We start from the raw sequence: 10,704 nt of genomic DNA on the forward strand, positions 1-10,704 counted from the left end.
TGCAACAAAAGAGAAAATCTTGAGTTTAGAAGGAGCCTAAACTAAATAAGCTATTTGACAGTCAATATAGAGAATGTCTAACAAGTAGATACATTATTGTAATTGTTCTGTTAATTAGACTTATTGCCTTTATGTTGTTTTTAACATTGTATGACTTGTGCATTAGATTCACCTATTTGTCAATGTTGTTATTTACAATATGTTTAACCATAAACTGATTCAGCAAACTCATAAAAGAACAAGTCAAATTTCCTTTAAACAATAAAACCAGCGTTTGTGATCTAAACTCTCATGTACATTTGTAAAGAATTCATCACTTTATCGAAATTTCTAAGAGCTCAAGGTCCCACTGCCACCACAAGTACTACAAGATCGAGCAGAAGAGCACTTGGAACAGTAACTCCATTTTTTAGGAAGCCTGAGAAAGATTAAAGTAAGATTATTAGTTGAAAAGTATAAGCTTCTAAAAAGAGGAGAGTGTGTCAAGAAAATCATACGCTGCGGTGAATCGAGTGGCCATATTCTTCGCAGCCAACCTCGCCCGCTCTGCATTTTCATCTGACAATTTCTTAAGCACAAAACCTTCACCTTTGCATTCCGAACATAAGCCTGAACCACCACAATCTTCACATGTTATCAAAGGAACCTGAAATTTAAAGGGAAACCATTGCATTTCAGACAATCCACAAAATAAGTCAGTAGAAAAGAAAGGATCAAATGTAACACAACCACACCAATTAAAGATATTTGAGTTTAGTAAGGTTTATGGAAACCAGAAATTTGCTGCTGTAAAGGATTTGTTGCCACTAGATCTTGACATTTGGAACATAAAACTAAAAAATCTTAAGAGTGAGGACATAGCCAAATAGGCAGAATTAAACCACTTTCTATCACCAACATGAGCATTATGAGCCTAGCTTAGCGTTAATTGGTGTGTACTTTTTTCTTTTAAGGTCGGGAGGTCCAAATCACCATACTCCACATTTGTTGCTTAAAAAAGTTTACTTGTGTGCCTTACACCTTAATCCTTTTCGAATCCAATCATACGTTTTCCAATATGCTTAGTGATTCAGAACAAAGGGGGGATGTGATGAAGACCGAAACTAACAAGTAGAAATCCTCTCTTTATGTCATCAAATTGATAGAATATTGTAGAAACTATTGAATTGAGAAGATCTCAATTAAATGAACTAGGGTTACTATCTTGGTCTCCTTTCTCTAAAGGATGAACAAGCCTAAATTCTCTATTATAGAATTCCTACCCCTCTTCCCGCTCAAACCATGCTATTTATATTTCACTCTAACTACCTTAACTAACTAACTAACACAGCTCATTACAGATGTTATTTATCACACGTGCTTCTTTTTCCCCTTCTACTATACTGTAGAATAATTGGGCGTCTATCATTATTCCTCCCTTCCAAATTCACTTTGTCCTCAAGGTGAAAATCTGGATATAGTCTATGTACTTCTTCATATCTCTCCCACGTTGCTTCATACTTCGTTAGACCTTCCCAACCAATCAGCATTTCCCAGTTTCCAGACTTGTCCTTCTGATAATCAACACCCTCTTGAGGAACAACCTTCCACTCATGAGTCTCAGTTAGGTACTATGTTGTAGAATACACATTCACATGTTCACTGATCATCTTCTTCAGTTGAGAAACATGAAAGACTGGATGAATGGATGTACCAACTAATAATTCCAGTTTATAGGCCATAGGACCAATCTTCTCAATAACTTTGTAAGGTCCAAAGAATTTAGGAGAGAGATTTTCATTTCTTTTCTTTCTTAGGGACAACTACCTGTAGGGTCTTACTTTTAGGAACACCATGTCGCCTACTTGATACTACACATCCCTCCTCTTTTTATCAGCATATTTTTTCATGTTTTCTTGAGCCACTTGTAAATGCTCTTTTAAAACACCTAGAGCTACATCTCTCTCTCTGAGCTGTTCATCTAAGGTAGAATTCGATGTTTCTCTTTCACCATAATAAACTAAAGGAGGAGGTTGTCGTCCATAAACGACCTGAAAGGGTGTTATCCCCAACGCTCTCTGGTATGTTGTATTATATCAGTATTCAACCCACAGCAACCACTTCACCCATTCCTTTGACTCTCTAGTAATTCTCTACTCCATGATTTACAACTTCAGTTTGCCCATTTGATTGAGGATGATAGGCTGTACTTCGGTTCAATTTAGTTCTTGCTAGACGGAAAAGTTCTCCAAAAGTGACTAAGAAAAACCTTGTCTAAGTCTGAAACTATTAATGAAGAAAAGCCATGTAATCTCACAGTTTCTTTTATAAACACATCAACTACTGTCTTGGCCATATAATAATGTTTGAGTGATAGAAAGTGGCTATATTTGCTAAGAAGATCAACCACAACAAATATCACTTCAAAACCATGGACCTTAGACAATCCTTCTAAAAAATCCATAGAAATATCACTCCAAATCTAGTTAGGTACTTCCAAGGGTAAAAGTAAACCAGCAGGAGATAAGGCAAATGTTTTATTTCTTTGGCATACTAAGCATTCATCACAGTATTTTTTAACATCCACTTTCATTCCTTCCCAATATAACTCGGCAGTCAATCTTTTATAAGTCCTCAAAAATTTGGAGGGCCTCCAAAAACCGGATCATGATATGTATGAAGTATAATTTCTAAATCTTGATCTTTAATTCCTGCTATACTTCAACATCCCATGCTGGATTGAAAAACTTCCTTCGATTGCTTCTCCTGAACCACTCATTTCTGCTATTATCTTTTGCAATTTGTGATCTTTTTTCACCTCCTCTTTAATTGTTTCAAGATCAACAATAGTTGGAGCTGTTAAACTGTACAAATTCACGACTGATGGCATCCTGGAAAGGGCATCTGCTGCCTTATTTTCTAGCCCTGGCTTGTACACCACTTTGAAAGAATTTCCCAGGAGTTTGGCTAACCATCTCTAGTATTGTGGTTGTACTACTCTTTGTTCAAGTAGGAATTTCAATGACTTTTGATCTGTTCTGACCACAAACTTAGTCCCTAACAGATATGGCTTCCATCTTTGGACAGCAAAAACAACCGCCATCTACTCTCTCTCATAAACTGGTCTTGCCCTATCTCTTATAGCCAAAGTATGCCTATAAACAGCAATGGGCCACTTTGTTTGAATCAGCACAGCACCTATTCCATATCCTGATGCATCCGTCTCGATTTTAAATGGTAGAGAAAAATCAGGCATTGCTAGAACAGGGAAAGTCAACATAGCCTTTTTAAGCTTCTCAAAGGCTTCTTCTACTTCACTAACCATTTAAATCCTCCCTGTTTAAGTAGCTGAGTTAGGGGAGCAGCTATTGATCCATAGTGATGAACAAACCTCCTATAATACCCTGTTAAACCAAGAAATCCACAAACTTCTCTCACATTGGTTAGACACGGCCATTCAACTACTGATTTAATTTTTTCTGGATCAGCTTCTACTCCTTGTTCTGATATTATATGACCTAGGTATTCAACCTTAGGTTTTGCAAAGCTGCATTTCTTTATATTGGCATATAGCTCGTTTTCTCTCAGGATTTTAAGTACTTCTTCTAAATGTCTTAAATGATCTCCAATGCTTCTGCTATAAATTAGAATATCATAAAAAAAACCAACACAAACTTCCTCAAAAATGGCTTGAATACCTTATTCATTAGTGACTGGAAAGCGGCCAGCGCATTAGTAAGCCCAAAAGGCATGACTAAGAACTCATAATGCCCTTCGTGAGTTCTAAAGGCTGTCTTTTCGATATCTTCTTCATTCATTCGAATTTGATGGTAACCAACCTTCAAATTAATCTTTGAAAACAATGAAGCTCCACTCAACCCATCAAATAGCTCCTTGATAACTGGTATAGGAAATTTGTCCGGAATAGTAGCATTATTTAATGCTCTATAATCCACACAAAAACGCTAGCTACCATCCTTCTTTTTTACTAGAAGCACTGGACTTGAATAAGGACTATTACTCAGCCTTATAACCCAATTTCTTCATCTCCTGCTTTTTGATGATAGGCATACCTATAAGGTCTCACATTAATAGGATTGGTGTCCTTTTTCAAGTGTATGTGATGTTCAGCGCTTCTATTTGGGGGTAACTTTTCAAGCCACTCAAACACGTCTATAAAATTTTCTAAGACTACTGTCAGTGATTCTTCCACAGCACACATGCCCTCATCTTCATTTAGTTCAATCGTTGACATTTTTTTCAACTCAATCACTCTGCATTCAATAAGAAAACCTTGATCATCCTCTCCCCAGGTTTTCATCATGTTTTTAAGGCTCACTCGAGATTTGGTGAGATTTGGGTCTCCCTTTATGCTCACTTTTCTACCTTAATGCTGAAATGTCAAAACTAAATTCTTCCAATCAACTTTGGTTACTCCCAAAGAGTACAACCATTGCATCCCAAGAATAATATCAACACCTCCAATTTCTAACGGCAGGAATTCATCTTTCACAGTCCATTCGTCAAGCTGGATTTCTATCCCTTCGCAAACTCTCTTGCCTTGGACTGCTTTTCCAAACCCTAAAATGACTCCATAATGAGGAGTTTCCTTGGTTGATAGTTGTAATAACTTCACCAATTTCTCAGAAATGAAATTATGAGTGGCCCCACAATCGATCAACACAATAACCTCTTCATTTTGTAGCTTCCCTCTCACTTTCATGGTCCCTGGATCATTCAATCCTACCACGGAATTAATCGATAATACAACACAGCCTGTGTTAACTCCCCTCGCTTCCACAACGTTTAACTCCTTTCTTTCTGTTTCCTCTTCTTCAATAATTTCGAACTCCTCATTGTTATCTATTACAACAAACATCCACAATTCTTTTTGATCTTTCATCTTACATTTATGATCGGCCGAATACTTCTCATTACACTTGAAACACAAGCCTTTTTCTTTACGAGCTTGAAACTTAGAAGCAGGCAATCGTTTGAATGTCCCTTCCCTTTTAACTTCATTGGTATTTGATCCTCTCAAGGTAATGGTTCTTATAGGAAATGTAGTATTTTCCTTGTTTTCATTTATAGAGGTGTTCCCAGTAGTTCTTGAATTTCCTCTAGAATTTGGCGGGTATTTTCCAGCCGCGTAACCATTTAAATTGCCTTCCCCTCTAATGATTTCTCTATTCTCAACTAACTGAGCAAGTTGCATCATCTTAGCTAGTCCCTTTGATCTACAAAATTCTACCTCAGCCTTTATCCGTGGAAACAACCCATTCATGAATGTTTCCTCAATCACTCTTTCTTGTAAATCAGATAAAGGAGCTACTAATTTGTCAAACAGATTTCTATATTCTTCTACAGTGGTTTCTTGTTTAATTTGAAGGAATCTTCTACAGATTGATCCCTCTCTCACTAACCGAAAACGTACTAATAATCGCTCGTTCAAATTCGCCCAACCTAGAAACTTATCTCTCCCCTCTTGTGATCAGTACCAATTTAATGTTAGACCTTCGAAACTAATGATCAAAACTACCATTTCTTGGATTCACTAAGTTTGTGAATTTGAAAGTACCTTTCTGCGCGCAACAACCTCGAGTCAAGATCCTCGCCATTGAAGGCCAGCATTTCGACTTTCTTAAATTTGTTTCGGTCGCCATTGTTATCCTCTGTATTAGACTTCTTATCGGCTTTTTTGGAACCAATTTCGCGATTGGAAGATCGTTCGTTCTCCTTTGTATTTGTTGCCGGCGATTCGCGCATCATTGATTCCGATAGTTGTTCACTCATCATTGATCCTTCCTTTGTTTTCGTTTCCATAAACATCAATATCACCTGTTGTTGCTTCTCGAATTGTAATCGCCTTAACTCCAGGTTCTTCGTGATCTCGATCAAGCTAAGTTCGATCACAGGAATTTTGCTCATCTCCTTCTTCATGCTGGCAATCTCCTGATCGCTCAATTCCATCCTTTCCTCAATTCACGTTTGAACCATTTTTTATTTCTTCCTCAGAATTCACGTTGTGATACCAAAATGATGAAGACCAGAACTAACAAGTAGAAATCCTCTCTTTATTTCATCAAATTGATAGAATATTGCAGAAACTATTGAATTGAGAAGATCTCAATTCAATGGACTAGGGTTACTATCTTGGTCTCCTTTCTCTAAAGGATGAACAAGCCTAAATTCTCTATTACAAAATCCCATGCTATTTATATCACTCTAACTGCCTTAACTAACACAGCTTATTTATCACACGTACTTCTTTTTCCCCCTTCTATTATACTGTAGAATAATTGGGGGTCTTTCAAGATGCTCTACAAACTTTAATAACAGAGGCAATATGGAAAGATAAATATCACGACAAACACCCAAGACGAGCTCCAAATAAGGATCCCATCCATGATCTTACATGCTCAAACAGTGCATTCTTCGTAAGAAGGATGAAGATTCACAATAACACATTTTCTCTACTTGTTTTTTTGCATCAGCTTTTTAGAAGGATATGCTTTCAATTGGTCTCTGGCTCTCCTAAAGAATCCAAAAGCTCTCCTCTCCACTACTGTTTTGGGTCATCCTTTCAAAAAGAGGTAGAAACTCTTTAAAATGGCCCAGTGCTTTGAAAACACCTCTCAAACGTGCATCTAGGCTCAAGGCGAGGCTCACAAAATAAGGAGTGCCTCAGGCACACGCCTTTTGTGAAGCCTCAAGGCTTAGAGCCCTAAGCCAGGCTTTTTCATTATTTTTAAAAGATTGTAATAATTAAGGATTTTCCTTCTTTAATAACTAAAAGAATCAAGTTTATTAAGCCTAAAAGCAAAATATCTTGTGTTTGTGGCCTTTTTTTCCATATTTCCTCTTCAACTATCCCTTCTCTTTTGAATGTAATATTTCCATATGTAGTGCGCTTCACAAAAAAAAAGGTTGTGCCTTTTCGTGCGACTTGCGCCTGGGATCTAAAGGACCATTGTGCCCTAGTGTGCCTTTAGGCATTTAAAAACATTGCGATGGCCTACATGGATGGAAAGAAATCAAAGGAATTTTGATGACAGAACACGACTATAATAAGTTTTTTGAGAATGTTATTTATCTAACTATATCTTGGTGTAAATTGTCACCTCTTTTTAAATTAAATAAATTTGACTTTTGTCCAATTGGAGATGTTTATTGTAACTCCTTCCAACTACAGCTTTCTTCGCTTTTGTAAGTTTCATACTTCAATTCAATTGTTTCTTTTAAAAGACGCAAAAAAAAAAAAAAAAAAAAAAAAAAAAGAGTGGCCATTTAGCATGTTATAACTGGAAATTCAATGTTTGAACTTCCTTAACACTATTTCTTCCTAAATAGATATTGATAGTCAGGTATTGTGCTAATTTTCAAGTCCACAAGTAACCTACTCTATTAAGAATATGAATAAAAGATCAAATGCACCTATCAACTTAAGCATTTAGCATAGGGGTAGTTCAATAACCAAAATCTGGTAGATAAGAAATTCAAATATGAATTCAAGTCATGAGTAATACACAACACAGACATGTGTGACACATTATTTTTTAAGAATAGGATGTGAACATGACAAGAAAACACTTTTTAAGGTATAAAATATATATCATTTCTATATAAGAAAGAAATTCAAATCCAATAAGTGCATCTATATGCTTAAAAAATGAACTTGATTTATTTTACCCTCAAATTTTATTATTTTTGTCCTAAATTACTATGTGTCTATTTAGCATGAAACAAGTGTTAGATACATGTCTAACAAATATTTGACCCATCTTATCTTTTAAAGTTTAACACCTGTCTAATATGTCTATTGTGCCAACAAGTATTTGATGTGTGTCAAACAAGTGTTGGAGTGTCCAAGTAACGAACACGTATGAAACATGGACACATAAGCTGAATGCAAGTGCCTGTGCCTCTTAGATAATTATACAAAAACAGTGTAACTGACAAGATGCAGATTCCAGAGACTTGACAATAAGGGAATGGCAAAAAACAGCATTTCAGATGTAAAAGCACACCTCCACTGCCTCAGAATCTTTGTTTCTTCTGGAAAGGAAGGTGGCTGCTGCGCCTACAACTGTAGCAGCAATTGCCACAGAAGCAGCGGTTTCAGGTAGAGAGGAAGCTATAGTCAATGTTCTTCTTCCTCCTTGTAGTTTCATATCAGCTGAAAGAGGAATAGAGTTCAACAAGCAAAGGCCATGGTTGTTGGGTTTAGAACTCCTAACGACTTCACATGAAGAGCATTCTAATCAGCAGAAAGTTTTGACGTAATAGCATAAGTTCAATATGTAGATTCCAGTACAGCAAAGGAAAAATTTAGCAACTCCTTCGATCCCCTTAATCTAATAAGGAAACTTCACCGTCTGAACTAACAAGTCTAGAGGAAAGAAATAATAAATTCACACATGGTTTGCTCACATATTTCGATTTAGAGCTTTAAGCAACAAATTTTTTCCCCTAATTTCAGAGATATGATTTAATAAAATTTGTCAAAGCTAGTTTTTAGTTCTAAATGCAACAGGTAAAGAAGATGGTTTTGTGAGCATAACCTGTTAAAATAAGAACAGAAATATAAAAAAGGAAGGAGAAAAAATAAAATAAATGAAAAAAAAAGTGAGGTCTACGTGAAGTAAATCATCAGGACACTTATTGAAGAAAATATACAAACGGGTATAAAAAGGCATCATAATTAACTAGTAGTGGACCAAATAGAAGCATCAAAATGACTGATCTCCCAGATTTTGCTACAATTTCAACTTGTCATATTGAAGCTTGTAAACACTTATGTAAGCATTCCTAAATAAAAATTGGATGCTTCCGAAGGAATGGACAAAAAGTTGTTCGATGGCATGAGCAATGGGTCAATGATGAAACCAACTAAAGTTGAATTTTGGGAAGAGGAGAGCCAAAAATGTGGCTAAACAAAATGAGATCCAAAATTTCTTTCCAAGGCAGTCAACAGTAGCACTTAGGTGAGAAAGGTCATCTTATAGATAAAATTTAGTTGGTAATCTTAGAACTCAAGGACAGTTGTACAACCTAAAAAACAGATCATGTTCAAGTAAGACCGTAAAAGAACTACCACACATCCTCCTAAAAACAGATCAAATGTAGCCTTCTAATGGAATGTAACGGAAAGAATTACGAAGTAACAGCTATGAAAACTGTGTAAGCAACCACATTCAAATAGCTAGCCCCGCCAGCATGTTGTAAATAACATGCCACAACCTCCTAAAGGGACTTTAGACGGTGTCTTCCACATGAGTTTGAGACATTGTTCTGAATCACAACATCAATGACACCTTGTCATCCTCAAGAGAAACTAAAGGGCTTCCCCTTGTGACAATAGGCACCTACAAAGTGCTCTTAAAGCACCCCAATACGAAACCAATGTCTTCAACAGTGGCACGCTGCACTACTTTGTGACCTAGATTTCACAAATTTTGTTATATTCCCTTCACCATAATTTACTAGAAATAGAAGATCTTAATCATGAACTAGTGTATAACCTTAATTCCAGCAATGTGATACAACACCCTTCACTGTCAACCATCATATCACTCAAGAGTCTTATTCCAAACCTTTCAAACAGCTAAGAAAATGCTAGCCAACAGCCAAGCAATATTCATCTTAATTACTACAATATAGATGAGTAAGCAACTAAACAATCACATTAATCATAGCAGACCAACAAAATCTAGTCTCTCAAAGCTGTCCAGCACAACCAAATCATGCAAAACAACTCCAATCAAACAAAAGTCATATAATCATTGAAAATTCCCATATAGACAAAGAAATTGACTGAACCCCTCTTGCAGAAAGACCAAAGAGAAAGAACGGATAATCGCATTATAAGAAATGGTGGAAATTAAAACTCTAAGAACCCACATGTACATCAATCTCTGAAACTTAATATGAGTCTTGAGCATAAATTTCAATGGGAAAAAACCCAAATTGGCAACATGGGTAAGTTAAGTTTGTGATGATTTGAATTGGGGAAACAGAGAAATGGAAATGAAATCAAGAATTAAAGCGTACTCTTGGGGATGGAGACAAACAAGGGGGTAGGCAGAGTTAGCTCCATTGAGAAACGAACTCCAGTGTGTAGTTGCTTGGCGTTCCCAAATTCTTGGGTCCCTGCTTATCTTTTCAGAGATATTTTTATTTGATGATTATTTTCTCTTCTTTTTTTGGCAAAACGCAATTTCTAGTTCTATGTAATGTAAATTTTAAAAAGACCAGATTTTTAGGTTCATTTCTATATGGTCCTTTGAATCTTTAAAATTATTAATAGATCCTCAAATCGGGTCGTTGGCAAAGTCTATTCTTTTAAATATTCATCTATCTATTTGAAATAAATTTGAATTTTATACTTTGGAAAATCTATTTTAATTTTATTTATTTTAATTTAAAAAAATCCATCGGTTCACTACTTGTGAAAAAAACCAACCATAGATTTAACTATGTGTATTGTGAATCTTAATGGGTTAAAGAGTGTTATTTGCCAAGCAAGTTAAGCAAAGATTGAATGTGGACTGTACCTCCTTTTCATTCTTGTCATCCACCGTTAAGTCGAGGTTGATTGAAGCTAGTTTGGACATTCACTCTTGTCTTAAAAAAAATAAGACTTAATCTTAATTCTAAGTAAATCTATCGAAGACGATCTTTAATTGACATAGACATTGAAGCATATGCGGTAAAGCACTACATGCA

At 36.0% G+C, this 10,704-nt stretch overlaps 1 protein-coding gene across 6 annotated transcripts; it reads right to left on the reverse strand.

Annotated features, from left to right (window-relative positions):
* Positions 1-202: 202 nt before the first annotated feature.
* On the reverse strand, positions 203-10,253 carry LOC103501412 (uncharacterized). 6 transcript variants are annotated; one of them, XM_008464993.3, is made up of 4 exons: positions 10,030-10,253; positions 8,007-8,218; positions 498-646; positions 203-418 (listed from the first exon to the last, which is right to left on the reverse strand). In XM_008464993.3, the coding sequence occupies exons 1-4, from the start codon at positions 10,073-10,075 to the stop codon at positions 331-333; spliced, it is 495 nt and encodes a 164-aa protein (XP_008463215.1). In that variant the 5' UTR covers positions 10,076-10,253; the 3' UTR covers positions 203-330. The 6 variants fall into 6 exon arrangements, with proteins under 6 accessions (XP_008463215.1, XP_050936429.1, XP_050936430.1 ...); XM_051080472.1 differs by having other exon boundaries at positions 498-609; positions 10,030-10,200; XM_051080473.1 differs by having other exon boundaries at positions 498-609; positions 8,007-8,155; positions 10,030-10,199.
* Positions 10,254-10,704: the final 451 nt, after the last annotated feature.

The sequence above is a fragment of the Cucumis melo genome, chromosome 12, assembly GCF_025177605.1.
Source record: "Cucumis melo cultivar AY chromosome 12, USDA_Cmelo_AY_1.0, whole genome shotgun sequence".
NCBI classification, from domain to species: domain Eukaryota; kingdom Viridiplantae; phylum Streptophyta; class Magnoliopsida; order Cucurbitales; family Cucurbitaceae; genus Cucumis; species Cucumis melo.